Genomic DNA, 23183 nt, shown 5'->3' with positions numbered 1-23183 from the left:
AATTTTAAAAAAATAATAATCCGAGGTCATTACACTACATTTCAGTGTTACGATGTAACAGCTGGGGGAAGTAAAACGTATTTTTTCAACTCAAAAGTGCTTGCTATTGTTAGATAGCATACAAAATACATAAAATTATGATGTAATCGTAGTTGTAGGAAAAACATCAGCATCTATTAAAAACAGAAAATAACAGTGGGAATTTGTATAAGATTTTTAAGTATCTTGATGTATTACTCAATCAAACTTCATAAATTTACTATAATATTTTATTTCTAAAATAGAGTAATCTTACGCTGAAATTAGAATTTCACTATGTACAAAAATAATGGAAAATGCCATATTCAATACTCAGAAATTATCCAATCAAATAACTATTTAATAAATAAGTAATTCTTACTGCATTTATGTTGTTACAATCTTCAGTGTTATCAGACACATCGGCTTCAGTATTTTCAATTAGTTCGTCATCGTTGAAAAGTGCAGTTTCTAATTCCATGCTATTTTCAGCAACTCCTTCCTCTGACGAAATTCCTATAACCGTTTTTACATTTTCCATTTCATTGTAATTTCCAATGTATTCACATTTACCCTAAATAATTAATAATATATATAAATACAATTGAATTTATGTAATTAATGTATAAAATCATTACTATAAAAAGTGCATAAAAATAAAAATTTGTCTTTGAAAACTAATAGGTTATTATATTCTCAATTCTTTCAGTGAATTCTTTAACTAGTGTCAATAAATATTCTTTATTTCATGCCGTATCTGGAAGGAAATTATAGCAGTTCTGGAACTCGCCAGTGTCTCAGTAGATACAAATCACTAAACAACACTTGACAACCTTCTTGATCTGGAGGAGTTCTTCACATTTTCATCATCTAACATTCATGAGGTCATTCTTCCAAATACATTCGTTCTAACAATATTATTAATTCGCAAATAGTCTGAATATTGGACATACATATTTCCTTGTATTCACCATATAACTAAGGATATCCCAATACTACGAAAGTATCGATACCGGTATCAGTTTCGACAGTATCGGGATTTTTGTACATAAAGTATATATGTTTTGCTTTAATTTAAGTAAACAATCCAAATATTTTCATTAATTTTTTCTGTTTTTCTGAACTTAAAAATGTTAAGGTTGATGCGCGGTAAATAAGACACAATGTAGTTTTTTATTAAGACAATAACGAAAAAAACAATAGTAATAAACAATTAGTATATTCACCTTGCATAACACTAACACTTTACTTGCAGAGTTCAAAAATTGCACTTGATGTGTAACTAAGATGCAAATCTTTTCTTTCAAATATTCCATTATGCATCTGAAATAAATATATAATTGAAACATATTCAAATATACCATAAATAAGATTTAAATATTTACTTTTCGAAGATATGTTTTCCTACAGGAACATCGACAGCACTTAGTGGATCATCGAGGAGGAATATATCTGCATCTACATATAGTGCTCTAGAATATATATATAAATATATCATGAAAAAATAATTTTATAGCAAAACGAAAGATGCATTGCCCGAGCAGAAAGTCAAAACTTACAATTAGATTTATAGAATGTAGTTTTCCTGGTTAGTTATTTTTACTTAAATACATTTTGAAACGTTGAGAAATTCAAAAAATTCGAAAATAATTTTTCTATATTAGTGTGTTTGTGCGCAGAAGGCACAATTTTGTTCACCTTCTTTGAAGTTTAATAACTCCTGAGCTTTTTGTGAAAATTTTCTGAAATATTGCAGGGAAGTTTGGGTGTTAGAAAATTGATACCTTTAAATTTTGCTGATTATAATCGACACGGTGAGTAGATAAGGTAGGTCGTATTTATCTCTAATAGAGTCGATCTTAATGATGATTTTACTTGTTATTAGCATTTAAGAATTTTCATAAAACACATCCGTCGTGTGAAAATTAAGCTTTTTGCCATTTTATATTCATTACAAATATAAATATCTTTTTGAATATCATAACAGATAGCACCACCGACTGTTGCCACAAAAAAAAAAAAAAAAGCAATTTGTTTCTGGATTTTCAGACAACCTGTCGTTCTACATTTACGACAATAGCTATATGACAGTAATGTATAAATATGAGAGTTGAAAAAATTTATTGTTTTGACATAAAAACATCCAGCAACGGGTTAAATAAGGATTACTGTTATTAAGGCATATAATTTCGAAATGAACTGTTATAATTTTAATTACGATATTACCTAATAAAACTGTGTGTAACATTATCTGTTATAAGATATTTTTTCATGAAATCAAAAATTATAAAAATATTATTTTAGTCAAGAAAAGTCAGAATTTTTTCCAAATTCAAGATTTTCAGTTAATTTGTTTATTTAAAAGTTATAAAAATAACTTCGGATCATAACTCAGTCAGTAAAGTTTGACTAATTTAATTATTCTAGTAAATTTATTAAATTAATTATAAAAAAGTACTTATAATCACAAATGAGTCAAAACCTCTGAAAGATTAAATTATTTTAGTAAATTGAGTGAATTATAAATTATAAAATTTTATTTTAGATCAAAAATAAGTTACTAACCTTTTATTAATTTAAGTATTTCGGTAAATTTGTTAAATTAAAGATTATAAAAATTACTTCAGATCGAAAACAAGTTAAGAATCTCTCAGAGATTGAATTATTTTAAAAAAATTATTTTTAAGTATGGAAACAATCTAACGTATTTTTTCAAAATGTTTGTTGTTTGAGGGTGATGATTGAATTTAATACCAATATATACAAAAATATTACTAAAATTTTTTTTAAAATACAACTTAAAATTATCGTTTCTATATTTTTTACGCCATTCATATCATACTCCTATCATTAAACTCAAAGAAATACAGAGTAACAGATATCTTACCTTGCTAGATTAATTCTTGCCTTTTGTCCACCACTCATTATCACTCCTCTTTCTCCTACAATAGTCAGATCGCCTTTAGGAAATAAGCGTATATCCTAAATTAGTAAAAGTAAACATGTAAAATAATTATATTGTAGATAATATTCATTGAGAAATTTATTTAGATTAAAGATAACTATTAGACATATAAAAGTAAACATTACGAAATATAAATCAATATGCATCATTATTATATTTTCTTTACTTTATACAAACACGTCTATTATTTGTTTTTTAATATATGTGTAAGAGAGACAGTTAAAATGTAACATTAAAATATAATACAGACTCAAACTGATGTATTTTATCTCTCAGAAATCTGGCACTTTCACTGATGTGGCATTCCTTTCTGCACGGGATAGCCGGATTAGCAAGTGTCTAATATATTCTGCGCTTTTCCTTAAAGACTCAAATAAAGTTAATTGATTTAAAGTAGACCATTGCGTTTATTTTAGATAATGCAATTTTTTTGAATCGCTATTCCACATTTTTATCATGATAAAAAGTTTAATAGTTTGAATTTTGCAACCATCAAAATTTTTGTTTATTACATTTCAGTGTCATTCTGTAATTTGGACCAGAACGTTCATTAGTAAATTCTATTAAAATTTTTAGATTATTAAACTTTTAATTTGCCATTCAATATCATGGAAATAATTGTCAATTTTAGGAGAATCATCCATTATTTCTTCAACGGCTTTATTTCTCATATGGAAAATATTTATAGTTAAATATTCAGGCACAAATTTTATAATAATTCAAGCAACGTGCATTTTTTGAATTATACTGCATAATAAATTAAAATTAAAATTTCAGAATTTTTCGAAATAACATTATATCTCAAATGATATAGCAAACAATTTTTTAAGTATAATAAAATAATTACATTGTCATTTGACCAATTTCTAACCGAGAAAGTTTGCTTTAGCGACAAAATAGTTAGCAGTGTGGGTGGGACTGAATCTATTGTGGAAAGAGTAAATGAAGATTTCGTATCCTGACTTTGAAAGTTCACGCTTTTTTCTGTAATTTATGTTTGTTTGTTAAGTTACGGCAACGCAACACTTCGACGATCTGCTTAGGGAATGCCTTCCGGGAGGTCTTCTTAAGAGAAACTGGCCCCATTTAGGCGTTACAGACGTGAAGAAAACCCGAAAACTCCACATGGCTAGCCCGTCCGAGCGAGACGCAAACCCACAACCGAGCTCCCAGTGTTCAGCGTATGAAGACCGCTTAGCCACTAGTAGACCCTCTGTAATTTAACACAAATCTGATGTCGATCTGTGTAACTAAAGCTAATTCATCGCCAGTTCAAAATTCATATGTGAAACTTATGCGTTTTTCATATCATATTACATTACAAAAACAAACGATTCATTTTTCTATATCAATAAGTAATTACTATTGTTAGATAGAAGACAAAACGCAGGAAAAGAAAAATCCCATTGTGGTTTTTGATGTTTTATTTTATCACTTTTTGCGTTCTGTTAGGTCTGTGAGATTACATGCCACTGATGGTGTGGGATTATATCCCATCACTAATAGAGAGTGAATGAGGAAAGGTTATGTTACTAGAAAAAAATTGCATATTTTCAATATCTGCAAAATATCCTTAAAAAAGATTATTAAAGTATTGTGGAGAAAATTCCATATTTATAAACTGTTAGTATTATTATTTATTTTTATTTATTTAAAAGTACAAAGAAAGCCCTGTGTGTACGGGCAAACAATGAACCAAACGGTATTACAATCACATATAGTAATATAAAAACAGAATTACATTATCTTCCACAAAAGACACGTGACAATCAGTCTATAAACAAAAAGAGGTACAAAATTATTATCATAACATCCTTATGTTAATATTATTAAAGCATTGTTTTACTTTGACTGTAGCACACATTATACTTTACACAAAAGTTGAACTAAAAAAATAGCTGAATGCCAATAAAGTTATAGCATGAGTTTACTCATGTGAGATAAAACAATCCCACATATTTTTCACAGGCAATCGATCAAGAATCAGATACAACAGGTATAACCACCCAGTTACTCCTATTGGAAACTGAACAAATAGACAATAGGTATATAAAAGACAAACATTAACACTACATAATTATAAGTTGTAAATGAAATAGCGAAAATATGTATTGAGTTGTAAAAAATCATTCTGATTATCTTTTACTTAATTGTTACTTTATTTTTTGAATACAGAAAATTTTTTGTAAAATGACATAAATTACGTTAATGATATAATGAATGAATCCTAAATATAGTAGTGAACACATTATCTATTCCTGGAATAGCAATAACACTACTGATATATTTTTATGTTGAATTATTAAACGCTGTGTTTTACGAACTATAGACGAAAATTTTTGTCATTTCTACTTTCACTATTCAGCAAGCAATATAATAGATAGGCCTATATCCTTGCACAGTATATAATCAAGTTTCAACAAATATCACGCTTTTTCTTCAGTGTTATTGTGTATTGACTTGATATTTAAAACAGATATTGGTTCTCGAAAGATATGAGTGTTTAAAAGTGTTGCTAAAAAGAAGATAAAAAGAGTTCATTACCTTTTCTAGAGCGGTCATATGCAAGACTTTTTTATACTTCTCTTCTTGATATTCTTCTCCGAACAAGATATTTTCTCTGATAGTCTCGTTGAACACCCAAGCTTCTTGAGAAGCATAAGCGATTTTTCCTTTAACAGTCACTTTACCAGAACTTATTGGAATCTCTCCCAATATAGACATCAATAGAGAAGTCTAATGGAATGAATAAATCGAAATCGTTTGATTATTTGATATGTAAACTTTGCGTATGTAATATAAACACATAAGCATTTCAAAAATATGCATTAAATATTGCGATTAATTTTAAAGAAAGTTTTAAAACAGATTATTAAAACATAATATTGTGTTGATATTTTTACATATAAATTTACGTTTAAACGAGATATTTTATATGAACAAATACTTCAAAATGTAAGTATAAATAGGCCTATATTCATTTAAAGGTGTAAAATGATTGTTACAGTTCAATATCTTTTTATATTGTTTACATAAAAAGTCTTTTAGTAGACCTTTCGAAAGCATTGCAAATTAGGCAAACAAAAAATAATACACAAAAATTTACAAAAATTTTTCAATTTTTTATATATATATCAATTAAAATTGAAAACTGATAAAATTATTCTTTATTTATTCTTACAAAGAAAAAAAAGGCGATGTCTCGTAGACAAAAAGTGCCTCCCCCGCTGCAACAATTAAGTAACATACACAGTTAAAAATCATAGAACAAGTTGATCATTTTAATTTAAACCACACAATTAAATATAGAAGCTTAAAAGTTAATATCATTACAAATAGATTACAAATAGTTTGATTTTTTAAATTTACTGTTGTTAATTATTCTAAACAATCTTAAAATCTCAAAGCATATGATTAAATTAAAATATAGAAGTGTAGAACAAGATATTTACCTTTCCTGATCCAACAGGACCTATAACAGTTAGTAATTCTCCAGGCTGTACGTTTAAAGTGATCTCATTCAGTGTTGGTTCCTTTAAAAAGGAACAAATAAATACAATGTAGGTTATTTTTTTAACCCCCAAATATTTTACGTAGTAAAAAATACATAAAATAATGATGTAACTATAGTTTCTGCTGTGCAACCAATAATTTCACAATTTAAAAAAAATAACTTGTGTTTACAAGACGAAACGCAACTGTAAGGCTGCATAGAAATCATGTGATTAATGTACAGTTAATTAAAATGAAGCTATGTCTTACTTTTTTCCATACAGCCGTGACATTATCCATCCATATTCCACATTCGGTTAGTCTTTCTTTTTCTTCTTCAATTTTTGAGACATTGCTGTCTTTTTCTTGAAGAAGCAGGAAAGCCTAATTTCAAATTTGTAAAAACAGCAATTAATAAAATTTTATACATAGCCTGGAAAATTAAAGCTGTTGTAATCTACCACTGTGAAAAACCGAAAACTGAGTTTTGTCTGACATAACAAAAAAATTTACAACGGGCGATCTGTCCAGCAATTGTTTACTCTTTCATGTAATCAGCTAAACCCATCATGAATCTGATGAAACTCAGAATGGGTATGACACAAATGGCTTCCTCAGTGTCTACAGCAAAAATTGAGATAAAGCTTTGAAAAGCTTTAGTGAGGTATTCTGAAAACGTTTAAGATTAATATTATAATATTTAAGTTATTTTAAACAGGAGGTTCTTAATTACTTACTTACATTTTATTTAAAGATATACATCAAAATAAATTTAATGTTATCACCACTGTAATTATTTTATAAAAGTTATTCTGGTTAAAGCAAATTAAAAATGATTGAGCATTTCTTTTCCATTCGAGTTCTATATAAATCTGATTCTTATGTAGTTTATATAGGACTCGAATGAAATTATTGTTTTGGACTCGAGAAAAAACGATAATTTGTTACACACCCAAATAACATGGTGTGAAATATTTTCCCATTTTAAACAGGTGTCTGTACCTTTGACCATAGAAACTGTTATAAGTAAATTCCACACAGTTGCGTTTATTTTTTCGTAAAATCCCTTTAATTATACATATAATAAATGTGTTTGTTTCTAGGTTTAATCAAAATTAATACAAAGTTATTGTAAATAAATTGGAAAAAATTCGAATGCAAAAATAATAATTTTCATTCGAAAATTTTATATTTGTTTTCCAGAAGTCTACAACCTTAAAACAGAAGACTGGGAAGAGAACAACAGAAAATTGCAAATTAAGTGGTGCACTTAAGATTATTTCTCGTAGATAAATGAAACTAAGTCGGTATGATGTTAATTACTAGTTCGAATCTATTTTCAATTTTTTAAAGATTGAGTGTTTTTCTTCAAGGTAGTACAACTTGTAGCAGGTATTTGAATACTAGGCTGTCGGATATGATACATTTGAGCGCAAAGGACAATGAACAAGCCAGTTCAAAGAACCAAAAGATCATGTATTTTGCTTTTCGGACAGCCAGATGGCGATGGTTGTTAACGTCAATAAATCGCTAATTGTTTTATGACCTTGCTTATAATAGCCAGATTTTTGGTTTGAATTTGGTACAATTTTATTTATGTTTTCTTTAGAATCTAACAAGTGGTTTTTTCACAACTAAATGCTGTAAATAGAATATTAATGTTTTTTGTAATATATTGGCAGTTTCAAAAATGATATACTTAAATTTAACAACAGAAGTCACTCGAAATATTACAGTTAAGAAAAATGTTTGGCTAATTAGTTAAGCAAAATTGTTTCTAGATAAAAATTAGATAAATTTAAAATATAATTACTGGCCAACCAAACATTCGGCTATTTACAATATGTCGAATGTGCGAGTTAAAAGCATTATTTATAACTAAAAAACGAACCTAATAATAATATTAAATATACATCATAGTTACGATAACTGCAAGTAAATAAACAAAAAATTTACAATTTTCATATCGAAGGTAATTCTGATAGACTTTTGTCACTATGAATATCGAATGGAAACGTGATATGTCACAATATCCTTCTCATAATAAAACGAAGCAATTTCGTTCATAATCAAGTGGAATCGGGCTCGAGCTGTCTGTTAGGGCTTTTGTTGTACTGTACATAGATAAAGAAGTAGATAATAACGAGCAATTATTTGTTGTAACATCGTCACAATGCCGGGCTGCAATTTTTTATCATATTTTTTAATTAATTTAATTTAAAATATATGCTTTCCACCTCAAATTAGCAGTGGTACATCATACTTTTTCTTTAACAATAGAATCGTGCCGGTCACCTATCTAACATGTTTTAGAAAAAAATTTTTAAATTGAAATAACATTGCACTGGAAGTTCGTAAATAGTTAATTGGGCCACTTACGCTAAGGGTTTCATATCTATTTTCGTCGTTGATATATCGGCCTCCGTTCTCGAAATTACGAAAAGACAAACAACAGACAGTGGGAATTTATATGTCTACAACTTATTCAAATCGCAGCTCAATTAAGTCTAATTTGCAGGGTAATTTTCTATATATTGGGTTTTGTAATAAGCAGAATCTGCTAATTCTAATTCTAATTTACAATAATAATTTTTTAGAATAACTATTAACATTCTAGAATAATTTCTACATTAATATTGTAATAAAAATATCTGAAAAGAACACATTACTTGAAGTCGCTTCAGTGAAACTAAAATTTCTGCAAAATTATTTATTGCTTTCGAAAGCAGGGAAACAGTGCTGACAAAGATGTACAAGGAAACAGTCATAGTGACAAACACAATTTCGGCATTTAATTGTCCTCCGTTAAAAAAGAATGCGAGATATGCAAGGGAAGTAAATAATTTTGATATAGGATAAGCTAACATTGTCATCATACCCTTCGCATATAAAAACATTCGAACTTTTTTCATTTCCTTCCTGCAAATATAAACATTTGATTAAAATAAACTTCACAAATTTAAAAGTACTTATCAAAAAATTCAAATTAGCATGAAAGAATTGCAGTAAAATCTGTGTAAATTAGAACCACACTGAATTCTCTTCCTATTAATTGGGAAGGTTTCCATTTTTACGCATTCTAGTAGTATAGAAAAACACTTTATTTTGGAAATTTTTTTCTTTAGCTTGATGTTTTTACTATTGTTCGCCTCTAGGCAGGTTTTACTGCATTTGATTCTACTTACATTCTGATTTTTATTAAGTAATGCAGAATACGGCAATTCCCAGGTGTACATTTTAATCAATCTCATATCAGCAATCATTTCGTTCAACAGGTTCAACCTTTTATCTCCCAATATTGCTGCTTGTAATCTACCATAATAAATTATGTTTTAAATATAAATTAAAAATATATAAAATTATTTAATAAACATTTAGTTGATAATTATATTTTATCAGTAAATATTAAGTAAAATTTTTAAAATTACGTGTTGCAGAAATATATCTGGTGATGCAGAATAATTATTATCAACAGTGGTGAAGTGAATGATTCTGATCTACTTTTTATAATGCAATAATATTACAATCAAATTAATGAGTGGTTACTAATGTTTGCTGAAACGAATTTTGAATACGAAATGACAACTAAATAATTTTTCGATAATTTCTTTATTCAATTTTTTAAATTATTTTCATTTAAAAATTACATTTCAATACATAGTTTTATTCCTTTATTTAAAATACATTGAAATAATTTGCATTGAGAAAATGAGCTTTTGGACCAAGCAAACTGATCGCGAGTGAATTGCGCTCTTCAAATTGCCAGTAAACATCATATAACATCCTGGAAATCTGTCATTACAGGTGGTCAATCGGATTAAGGTATTTCCTGATATGTAAAAACTCTTTAACTTAAAAAATGAGAACTACAAACCATTTTAAAAAGCTCCTAGCCAACTAAACAGGCATGTTATCTTGTTGAAATACCTATTTTTTCGTTTCCATGCACTGCGACTGTGGAAAACATTTTCCAAGCATATGCTGGTACTCCATAGTATTCATGCGACAATCAACAATCACGATGTCAGAATCTCCGCATTATAAAATTGCAATTTAAATGATCACGGATCTACCACCAAGTTTCCGCTTTAAGTACGTCTCAATTTCTTCCCTGTTGCATCTCTCCAGTATCGTTGATATCTATCCGGTCCATCCAGGTTGAATTTCTTTTTATCGCTGAAGGTAACCGAACCACCATTATCAGCCCAGGCCATTTACCATCTGCTGAACTCCAAACGTTGCTCTGTCTACCTTGATGTCAAAGGATGTTTGCCCTTTCTTTCGGCATATTGTAGTTGGTCTATTTCTTAAAGACACCGGATGACAGCTCTTCAACGTCACTTGATTCGTATTCAGCTTTACTCTGAGGAAGACTCATTTTTTTCGAGTTGCGCCGATCGGATGACTGCCGATTTTTCGTTTTGTGAGATAAACCAGCTTTTTATAAACCATGAGATTAGTTTTCTGTTAAACGTATTCCATTAAACACTAAACATCAGGCTTGGCAGTCTTTGACTTCTCAATTTCATTGGCTATAGCATAATGGGATCAGCTAGCAATAACCCTAGCATAAATTTGACCCTTTTTTGTCGTCACTTAAGTCAAGACCAGTTTCCATGATCAGTACTTAATCAACTGTAATTAATAGTAATTGCGGAAGTTTCAAACACAACACCTTTCATAATCGCGTGCTCTAAAAATATATATAATGCAGCCGCCACATAAGTAAAATATTTTAATGGAAAACACGCAACAATAGAGTAATGCTCTTAAAATTTCCTTTCGCTTCAGTTTCACTATTTGCCTGTAAATTTTATGAATAATTCTCATGAAGTCATAAAACTGTCAGTAAAGATTTTTTATTAAATGAAATTTAAATACTACAATTAGAACGATATAACACGTGTTTGTAACACAAAAGAATACAAATAGCAAGTAGTCTTAAAAATTTATTGCATAGTTTATTCATACATCAAAGAAAATGCGTTTATGATATTTACTTTTGTATAATCTCATTTAAAAAATAATAATAATAATAATAAACGCTGTAATTTTTAAGTCTCCCTACAGCTGATTTTGTAAGTAAAATTCTCAGAAAAATTGCATGGGTCACATGTACTGTACGCGACCATTGCAATTAACTGTTACTAAATAATGCATTATTTTTTTATTTTATTTATAGATAAATTTCAATTGTATAATTTAAATAAATAATTACCTCAGTTTCGAATATAGTTTACCCAAACCCAATTGTATAGGAATGAAGAAAAATATCGCTGAGTATCCTACTAGAATAGTCCATCCGTAATATTGCCACAATATCGCTACGGTTGTAATGATGAGGAAAGGATTTGTAATTAAATATGGCATACTGTGGAGAGTCTGTAATAATAATATAAATGTTATATATGTATAAAATATCAACCAATTTGATTATAATTAATATAAAATTTAATTGATTTATTTTGGAAATTATAAAATATAACATAAAAACATTAAGTTTGCATGATCTACTTTTTTTACTATAGAAGATTTCGATAATATGGAGCTATAGTAGCACAGGTTATTAGATTATGACAGTACTGTAGTGGGTTATCAGTGTTTTGTATTTTTGCAAATTTCAGAACATTATGTGTTTTCAATGTAACACACATTGTAACAATGTTGTACATATATCTGCACATACTGCTGCATTCGAATTGTTATATATGTTACAGTCAAAACCCGTTTTTAGTTAGAACCCGTTTTAACTAGTTGAAACTAGTTTATACTGGATGTCTTTGTTAAAACCCGTTTTGTCTAGTTAAAACTAGTTTTATCTCAAATTCATTTTTGACTAGCAGTAAATTCTAGTTTTAACTAGACAAAACTGATCTTAACAAAGATATCCAGTATAAACTAGTTTCAACTAGTTAAAACGAATCCTAACTAAAATCTCGTTTTGACTGCAACATATAGAGTGATTCCGGGTAATATAGTAAGCGGAAAAAGATGCCTACTTTTTGATATTTTCAAATGGTGATGTCAGATATTGTCATATGTTTGTATGATGAATCGTTGGGCCAATATTGAGTGCGGAAGGCTGTAGTTTGCTACCGTTATCTCATTTTCTACATCTGAGAAGAATAAAAGCAAGATAAGTGGGAAGTTTTTGTTGTGAAATGTTTCTAGAATCATTTTAAAACTAAAAGGTAAAATAGAATTTATTAAAAATTGCAGAATTAATGTGTGATGTAGTTAAGGTTTTAAAGTTTCCATTGTGAGCTACCGCCGATCCCGATCAGACATGCTAGAACACGTACAACGTAGGCATCTTACCTTGACAAATGGAAAAGATGACACATTTTTCATGGGGTAGCATGCCTATTTTTTGTTAATTGAATTCCAATATGCCTATTTTTAATAAATTTTTGTTTTCTCGTTTTATTGCAGGATAGGCATAGAAATTATTCTTAGAACTTTTCAAAAAGGTTTTTGGACTGAAAAAAGCTTTCAGCTAGCTACAGAGCACGTTAGAACGGGCGGAAACTTAACAGTACTTATACTGTGCTGTTATACTTGCTATGAAGTACTTTGTACTACATATGCAATAAACTAAATTTGATTAAGATATTCGAAAATTAATTTTATGCAATTATATTTGTTATCTTACCCTAATGGCATTTGGTATCTCATCCGGATACTTAGGGTGAGATGCCTAAAATGCCAGACAGTAAAAACGTTGTCATTGCAAACACAATATACAATTATTTTTCATATACTCCAAAGTTTTGTTTGAAAAACATGCTCAAGAATATGATATTTTCGTTAGAGGCCTCCAAAACACCAATTATCGCTATAATTTCCTTTATAAGCAAAATGTTAGGCATCTTCCCCCGAATCACTACACATAACTTTATTTATTTCCCCAAACATATTTATGTAGCTAAATTTAGTTTTAACTAATGTTAAAAGTTAAAACTAGTTTTATCTGAAATCAAAACATTTACTGCTGATGCATTTGACTTTTGCAATTGATTTTTCTCTAGGTAAAACTAGACCAAACTCCTTTTGTCTAGATAAAACTAGAATTTACTGCTATTAAAAAATGAATTTGAATGAAAACTAATTTTAACTAGACAAAACGGGTTTTAACAAAGACGTCCAGTATAAACTATTTTCAACTAGTTAAAACGCGTTCTAACTAAAAACGGGTTTTGACTGTAACATATACACTGGTTTATCTTTGCGATGATTACACAGTGCCCAACTACTTGATTAAATAGCTAGCGATTTTACTTGTAAATATTTTGAAAATTACAGATATTACCGTTTACTACACACTCAACTGATTATTATTTTTTATTCTACCTTGTAAGAGTTATTGTTTTACTAAACAATTTTCAAAGAACTGATACTTTTAGTTTTTGGAAAATTAAGATTATTATAAAATTCTTGCAGCTCTAGTAAGAAAAATGTGAAATTAAACAAATAGCATTATCTTTACAATACCATCAATAACAAAACACTTAAGGGAAGTTCGGACGTAAGGAACTACTGGGCAAAAGGAATCGTGTAATTTATTAAAAATGTAGGTAGATGTCTTTGTAATATCTGGCATTAAATGATAAAGAGGAAGTCTGTCCATAGTATCAACGATCGCCATTTTTAAAGTTTCATCTCGGAAAGGATATATAACACGAAGTAACAAATGGATCTTTTTATTAAAATGTTCTATTACTAAATAGCGAGATTGAGGTCGAAGTTTTAAACGCGAAAACGTGTACATCGAATGTTCAGCGCCGCTTTCCTGCAAGCCTAGAAATTTGGCAATGGTGTTTGGAAAGTCAGCGGAATCACGCTCGACATTCCAAACGCCATTGTCAAACTCCTAGGCTTACAGGAAAGCGGCGCTGAACATTCGATGTACACGTTTTCGCGTTTAAAACTTCGGCCTCAACTTCGCTAATATCTATAAATTAAACCTCAAACACACGCTGATTAAAATTTGAGTTATACGGCGTTTTAAAGGAAGATTTAAGCGGTTTTAATTGGCTATTAGATTGCAGGTATCGGAGCACATTTGTCATGAAAAAATATTTCGATAGACCGACACTGTCTGGAGCAAAGGGAACCAGAGAAAAAGAAATACTTGTTTCTCGTGCCCGAATTACAATCTCTAAGTTCATTTATTTTCCATTTCAGATGGTATTCTCGTACAAAGGGAAAACCAACACCAGTGATAGCTGGACCCAACACGATATGGATAGGCAATGACGTCAGTTAAGGAAAGGTACGACGGAAAAGTTTTTACAATTCGTGAGGCCGCTCTACAGTATAATATCTCATAGCCGACGTTGCATAAGCGTTTATCAAAAACAACTAGCAGAAAGATAATTGGACGATCTAGACCAGTGTCCCGAAGAAAATGGAAAATGAATTAACAAAGTACTTGGAAAACATGGTTTAATGTTTCTACGGGTTGACGAAATCAGATTTGGAGACGATGTCATATGAATTAGCAGAAAAAAATCACATAAACCATCTATTTTTTTTTTATAAAAAGCAGGTCAATAATTTTTTAAAAAGGAATCTAAACCTGTCATTTTGTGCTCAACGAAAAACTGCTTTAACAGCAAGCAAGAAAAGGGAGGCGTCATCTGTTAAGCACAAGTTGAACCTGTCGTCACAAACGCCTTCAAAGTTTGCAAAACTAAGTGCATATGCAACTCATTGTTACCCTACATGTTTAGAAATTACTACTCCATTTTTTGTAATGAGATATATTTAGATCTACCTACTGAAACCTGGCTGCTGTGTGATTCCTACTTAAACTGGGCCCACGAGAAATGTACCGATTATTCTGCAAGTACGTCTGTGATCCTTGCAGAAAGTAATGTAATGACCATTTGCTGTATTGTTATAATTTTTGCTTAATGAAATATTGTTACATACGTAAATGGATATGTTTCCTTTTGCCCTTTGTGTTGGTTCCTCTTACCCACGTGGCTAGGCAAGAGGATCCAGATGCAGAGTTTAAAAAAAACCCACTATATCTCATACATGTTCAGTCCTACTTCGGTCAATAATTTTTATTATTGAAGCTAGATGATGACCCATTATAATAATCATTTTGTTGCAATTGGGTGCTAAACATTTTTTATATCTAAATGCGTTATAGTAAGTGGTTCGTTATGCCAGAACTTCTCCTGTGTAAGATATATATATTACTTTGTAAACAAATCCTTACCTGTGTGATTTGAAACAATTGAGATGAATGAATGAACAAGGAATAGCTTTCCAATTGTTTGTGTGTATAAAGTTGGGTATTCGTATGTTCTGAGAAATGTTTGTGAGTTTCTAACCTATTATCACATGCAGAATTTATTTAACAGAATTTTATCCAATGGCAACAATATTTACTGTATTCCAAGTGTAATTATGATACAAGAAATCGGTTTTCCTTAAATTTCGAAATTTTGAAAAATCCTAAAATGTTTCTTATCTGTTCTTGCCAAATTTCAATGCATAAGTTATTTAGTTGTTTAAGTTGAGAGAAATGCATGAAAACACCAAAGCATGTTTACAAATGGCTGGTAAAGTGTTTGATTTGTTCACGATTGAAGAGGGTGTAAGACAAGGTTGTATTAGGTTCCCATAGTTTTTTAATATTTTTATGGATGTTTGCATAAGGAGATCTAGAGCACCTCAATGTGGAATGAGAATTAGAAATGAACGAGTCTGTCGTTTGTTATATGCAGATGGAACTTTGCTATTAGCAGAGAGTAAGGATGAGATTCAGGCATTTATGTCTACTTTCGAAAAGGTTTATGAGAAATATATGTTGCGGATGAATGTGAGTAAAAGTAAAGTGATTGTGTCTGAACGCAAAGGTGTAGTTGTTCATCATATAGCTGAATCATGCAAACGAATTGCACGATTCAACTGGATGATGAACAACTACAAGAAGTGAAGAGTTTTGTGTACTGTACTTGAAAAGCATGCTACATAATCTTATCTAGCATGCTTCCCGAATATACACTGAAAGGACAGATGGTGAAATCACCAGATGACTAAATGCTGGAAATCAGGTGGGTGTAATGTGTAGGTTTGCAAGGAAAAAATTATGTCCGTTTTATGTCTAACACAGTAAATGATGTCCAACACATCAAATGTTGGCCAACACCGAAACAACATTATTTCTATATATAGGCATTTGTGCCTTTTTATCAAGAAAGCCTATATATCGGAATGATATTGTTTTTGTGTTCACGTATGGTAGCGGAACTTGGGTATGGCAGAAATGTCACAAGAGAAGCATTACTGCATCAGAGATGATATAATAGAGAAGAGTGTGTGGCAAATAAGCATATACTATGTGAGAAATTTTTAAGTACAGGAGAAGTGTGTAGCTAAACAGAATGCGATTGAAAAAGTGGAGAAATAGGCCCTACGATGGTTCGGCAATATAGACAGAATGAAAGAACTGTTGAAAAGAATGAACATGGAAAAGGTGGTTAAAAAAGCAGTAGAGGAAGACAGTGAAAGTCTTGGTGGGAACAAGTTAATGAGTATTTGAGAGAACGTAAGAAAGTGAATGTGAGGAAATCGAATGTAAGAAACTGTGCTAGAAGAGGCAGGAATGTGTCTGAAGCAAAAATAGTTAGAAAGTTGGTGAATGTATAGTATGTAAGATTGTAGTCTCCCTTTGACTGTTGCTCACCGTTTACGGATTATGAGCCTGAGGTTATGTATGAATTTATGTGTGTATGGATAGTTCTACACCATACTGGTGTTATAAGTGCCAGAGTAACGAACTTCTACAATATTCTCTATATCGACATTGTTACAATTATGAATTCAGTTTTTGTTATCTACCAGAATAAATTCAAAATAAATTTGAAAATAAAAGCTTTAACTTAAATACCGAAACATTAAAAACTATATATTAATCTCTAATTGAACGACGTTTAGAACATATTTCTATCGTCGTATAACTGTATTTACGCCGCATAAAAATATTACCACATATATAATATTATCTCTTAAAATACTGTCTTCAACTTACACATAGAAATTTGCTGACATCGTTTGCTAGTAGATTTACCATTTGTCCTACATTCGATTTTTCTAGAGACGAAGGACTTAACCTAATTGCCTGCATAGAAATTTTATATAAAATAATATAACTTTTTAACAGTTTTTTCGTAAGTTTCCATAAAAAATTAATTTAAACACCTCCATTTATTTTAATACTTAAGGTCTCTGTACAAAGAAATAAATTCCATTTTCAAATTTTTTATAAAGTGTAATTATTTATTTGAATATATATTAAATTTATATTAATGTAAGTTTATACAAATTTTAGCAAAATATAAAAAATCTTATTTATATAATATAAATAACAAATATTATTTTTTTGTCATTTAGATAACTAGTACTATCGGACACTTGCAGTTGGAAGCGAGTTTATCATCGATGTAACATGAAGAATCCAATTATACCAAAGTTGTATTCAATCTGAGCATAGACTTTTGAAATTGGTGCATTTGGAACAATTTATAAGTGGAACAAAAGCAGCCTTTTAAAAATACTTATACAACAAAACTACATGAGTTTAAACATTGATGATTTCTCATTTTTTATCGAAGTACAGTACATTACAATTTCTGTAATTTGACGTACAGTATATACATTTGGAATTATTCAGTACCATAGCTTTTCAGAATTGTTGGTGTGTTTATTACATTTAAAATAATTTGTTTAAATAAAATAATAAAATGTTATTATAAAATAAAAACATTAAAATGATATTTAAAAGTTACTGGCTGTTGTAGAGGAAAAATAAAAATGTCTTTCACCAATGAGGCGTAAAAAGCCCATTGTCTCGTTTTTACTACTGTAATTGTTTGTACGTCTTCATCAACTATAGAAGTAGTGTTGCATGATGACAGATAGTGCACATGGCCAAATCCAATCAATAACATGCACAAATAATAGCCGAAACAGAAATGCTAGTAATCAAGATTAAATAAAATATATAAATGTAATACTATATTCATAACACATGATATTTGTTACTCACCTTTCTATATATAACAGTGCAAAAAGCTACCTTTATTTTCATTCCATATACATCTGACATAAAAAAATTAGCATTAAATGTAAACAAATAAACCGCAGTTACAGCAAAAAATCCTACAAGGGATACATATATATTGTATTCATTCCATTCCAATCTGTTGTCAAAACAGTGTATTATTAATCCCAGTAAGTATGATTGGCCAGCAACTACGACTATGTCCTGCATAAATATACATAAATATCAGTTATTTTGACTATTTTAAACATGCTATACATATTTGGAATCTTGTTTTGTTTGGTGTCACGACTTGGTGAATTTATAGTTAGCAAATTCATCTATTTAATCCATAATCTTTACAGAGATTCGTTTCGGGCTTTCGCCCCTCTTCAGTCTGTTACGTAATATACATATGTTGTATCTGGTGGGCATCTGTCCAGCACCTTCCGCACCACGTCTTCCCATTTACCCTTCCTGCTAACTTGACTACTTCCCCCGCATGTCTCACAGCGTCTAACTTTTCCCTCCCAGAATGATGCACACAGCCACGCCTACAACTATAAAAATATACTTTTTAAGATATTCTATTTAATAGTTGTAACCAGCTTTTATATACAGTATTATTACAGTTGTAGGCGCGGCTGTGTGCAGCATTCTGGGAGGTAGAAGTCACACGCTGTGAGACATGCAGGGGAAGCAGGCAAGTTAGCAAGGAGGAGAAAGTGGGGAGACGTAGGGCAGGTGCTGGACAGATGCCCACCAAATACAACATATGTATATTACGTAACAGACTAAAAAGGGGCGAAAGCCCGGAACGCGTCTCTGTAAAGATTACGGATTAAATAGATGAATTTGCCAAGTGTCTATAAATTTTCCAAGTCGTGACACCAAACAAAACTAGAAAAAGAAGAAACGGTTTCGACAAAACAAATAAATATTTGGAATCATTTGTCATATTACCTGAATAAATACATATAAAATTATAATTGAAAATTTCCATCCAAGAAATCGTAATACAGCTTTCAGTATATTTGAATTTTTCTTCTGTAATTCTTTGTTCCACTCTCTGAAAATAAATTGCACAAAACTTCACAAATAAAAACACTATTTTGTGAAAACCTGGATCTAGAGTGCAGTAAAAAGGGCAATTAAATATAAATATTGTATTTAACTTAAATAAAGTGTAAACATGTTAAATTGAAAGGCTGAATTATTTTGTTAAACTCTGAGAAGACAGGAAAGGCAAATTTTTATCTTTCCAACATCTTTACATTTCCTCTGACAGAAAGTATGTTCAAGTTCCTGCCATAATGACAAATAGTCTAATATGACCTAATCAAGAGCCCACCCGATTGGGCAGCATATCTGTATAAAAGGGGAAAAGTACCCTTTTTCAGGGCTGCTTTCCAATCACTCTGTACAGCCATGGTTTGAATCGTACTCGTCTGTGTGAGAAGATACTCGAATACTGATGATAGAACTGAAATGATGCCTATGGAATAAGCTGAGAATTCGCCTGTGCAGTCACGTGACCAAAAGTTAAATTTTTCCTCTATAGAGCTACTGGAACTGAGTTGAGCGCCACCTATACGCAAGCAAAAAAAATCTGCTTCAGGAAAACATGCGTGTTTGGGTTGGAAACGTACTGAAAGGCGGTGTTTGTTTTCTTCTTGTGATAATGAACCACAGCTTTCTGCGACACAAAACTTCAAAAAATAACTGTTGTGTGATCGATTGTAAACCCATATTATTGCACTGGCAGGTGCAATGTTAACCAGTATTTTTTAAAAAATCGATATTAATATCGATGATACGTGCAGAATCAATACATTAAGTCAAAGTACAATCACTGCTTTAAGACGCTTGTAAAAGGCCAACCTGACCACAGTGTCGTTTTTGAGAAATAAAAAAAATAAAATAAAAAGTGATCTAGTCACTTCTCGACTTACGACAATTCGCACTTACGACGAAAAAATTTCATAAAAAATTTTAAAAATGTATCAATTTTTTATAGTTTTTGTCAAATATATATCATATACATATATATCTTGCGATTGATTGCATCATCTTTAGTTTTGTTGTACCCTTCGCGAGTGCTTGTGTAAGATGGCTAACCGTTTTGTTATTAAGTACAGTCACTTTTCGACTTACGACCATTTCGACTTACGTCCGAAGTTGCGGAATCGAACCCTGTCATAAGTCAAGAAGTGATTGTATTGACTAATGCAGGCATCACTTTGACCATAGTATATATATATATATATATATATATATATATACATTATATATTATTTTTAAATACATAAATTTGCTGCTTTGTGTAGAGCATAATCTTCCAATGAAGATTATGGATCATCTTCCTAAACTTATCCAGTCAGCGTGCCATGATTCAAATACAGTAGAGCGTCGATAAGTGGAACCAATTGGAAGCTGGGGTCCTTCCAGTTAATGATTTGTTCCAGTCTCCGACTTTGTACGAAAAAATACATTAACCTGTCCGATGTTCAAATTTTTCTCCGTTGCGTATCGCTTCCTGTTGAATTTTTCTCCGTTGCGTGTCGCTTCGTGTTGAATTTTCGCCGATTTTAAGCCTAACGAAAATTTTTATAATAATCATCGAGGCTATCGTATCGTTAAAAATTATTTCTGCATTTTGTACAAACAAAATAAATACATTAAAGAATATAAAAAACATGAAAATTATACTTTAGAAGTAAATTTAGTATCAAAAACATTCGATTCAGCACGACACAGTCCGACTGAAAATCGTTTCACTTTCCGGCTATTCCACTTACCGACGTTCCACTTATCGACGCTCTACTGTATTGCCAGACCTAAAAGTAGCCTGAACGAAACAACAGAGCTCATTAAAGAAAAATTATCTGCGAAAAGCTATGAAGAAATGACTTCAGTGTTACTAAATGTGAAATTTTCTTTAACAATTGATGAAACAACTGATATCTCCTCCACCAAATGCTTGGCAGTGATCGCTCGGTATTTTGATAACTCTTGTGGAAACGCAAGGGATCGCTTTATGAGACTGTTGCAAGTACAGCAAGCAACTGCTGAAGCTATCATTTGATGATGGAACTTTTGGTAAATTTAAATATTCCTAAACAAAATATGATTGGATTTGGTGCGGACAATGCCTCTGTGATGATGGGTGAATCTGGTAATGTGAAAGCGTTAATTAAAAAGGACAATCCAAATATTTTTGTTCTTGGATGTGTATACCATTCTTTTAGCTTACGTGTGTCGCAGGCATGCAACAAACTTCCACGGACAATTGAAGAATTTCTAAGAAATATATACGCTTACTTTGCTCATAGCTCCAAGAGGATCAATGAACTTAGTGAATTTCAAAAATTTGTAGATGGCCAACCACATCGATTGTTACGTTTATCTCGGACAATATGGCTATTCTGGCAGGCAGTAGTCAGTAGAACCTTAGAACAATGGAATGCACTCATTCTTTATTTTACAGTATTTGCTGTGGAAGATAGCATACATATAGCACAGTTGTTACTGAAAGATTTACAAAATCCCTTTAATAAGTTGTATTTACATTACATTTTAGAAGTCATCAACAAAATTAACCTTAATTTTCAAAGCGAGACGCCATGTATTACATCACTTCTGCCAAACTTATCATCTCTGTTTAAAACAATTTTCCGCAACTATCTGAAAAAAGAGTATGTGGATTCAACATCGCTGAACAAGATAGACACTGAAAATTTACGATATTTTCAACCATTAAAAACATTATATCTTGGTGCAATGTGCGAAGTTCAGATCGCAAAGAATAAATTCCCTGAAAAAGACCTGAAGCTATTTCTCTCAAGCATTCAGTCTTTTTATATTGTTTTAAGTGCAGAAATTAAAAAGAAATTTCCTTTTGGTGAATTGATCTTGCAGGAAATTGAAAAGTTGGAACCAAAAATTGCTTTTTCTGGAAATGTTAGGTCAGTTGTAATCCTGGTAACACATTTTCCTAATATTGTACCTGAGCATCAGTATGAAGAGCTGAACACAGAATGGCAACTGCTGCCTGAAATTTGTGATAAGTTAACCAGTTGTGCAGTTGAAAACCTAGAACCTTTCTGGTATGAAGTAAATAAAATTAAAGATGACAATGGAGATGTGATGTTTTCAATACTTGGAAAGCTTTCAACAAGTTTGTTGAGCCTTCCCCACTTCAGTTCTTGTGTGGAATGAGTCTTCTCACAACTTAATTTGATTAAGACAAAGTTTCGCAATAGAGTTCAGGTTGACACTTGTAATGCTTTGCTGCTATCAAAAGAGTTAATAAAAACCCAAAACCGAAAATGTTACGATTGGATTCCAGAACTTAAAGAAACTCACCCAATAGCTATCCACGATACTGAAATAAAAGTGAATGAAGATGTAGACGACCTAATACACATGTTCAACTTGTAAAGTAAGATTTGCATTTTTTTTATACGCGTGGAGCTGATTTTGCTAATTTTATTAAGGAAAGTTTTGTCTTACTATTCTTTTATTTAATTTAATGAAGTGCCTATGTGGGAGAGTTAAAGTAGACCTATATATATAGGCATGTAAACAAAGTATTCATGAATATGAATTTGAAATAAGCACAAAAATTGAGTATGATGGTATATTAATATC

General features: G+C 30.7%; 1 protein-coding gene across 1 annotated transcript in view; it reads right to left on the bottom strand.

The window, feature by feature from the left end:
- Positions 1-23183, bottom strand: part of LOC136982509 (ATP-binding cassette sub-family C member 4-like) — an 82763-nt gene that overhangs the window by 40418 nt on the left and 19162 nt on the right. The window contains exons 3-15 of the mRNA XM_067279005.1: positions 19497-19602; positions 18540-18758; positions 17523-17612; positions 11694-11857; positions 9692-9787; positions 9145-9394; positions 6746-6859; positions 6436-6516; positions 5528-5719; positions 2906-3000; positions 1404-1490; positions 1245-1341; positions 401-592 (exon numbers count right to left, since the gene is read on the bottom strand). Coding sequence (XP_067135106.1) covers positions 401-592; positions 1245-1341; positions 1404-1490; positions 2906-3000; positions 5528-5719; positions 6436-6516; positions 6746-6859; positions 9145-9394; positions 9692-9787; positions 11694-11857; positions 17523-17612; positions 18540-18758; positions 19497-19602 — 1783 coding nt within the window. The remainder of the gene's footprint in view (positions 1-400; positions 593-1244; positions 1342-1403; positions 1491-2905; positions 3001-5527; positions 5720-6435; positions 6517-6745; positions 6860-9144; positions 9395-9691; positions 9788-11693; positions 11858-17522; positions 17613-18539; positions 18759-19496; positions 19603-23183) is intronic.

The sequence above is a fragment of the Centruroides vittatus genome, unplaced genomic scaffold (assembly GCF_030686945.1).
Source record: "Centruroides vittatus isolate TY-2023 unplaced genomic scaffold, ASM3068694v2 contig_847, whole genome shotgun sequence".
NCBI classification, from domain to species: domain Eukaryota; kingdom Metazoa; phylum Arthropoda; class Arachnida; order Scorpiones; family Buthidae; genus Centruroides; species Centruroides vittatus.
The sequence above is the reverse complement of the archived record's forward strand: the minus strand, read 5'-3'. Positions and strand labels throughout refer to the sequence as shown.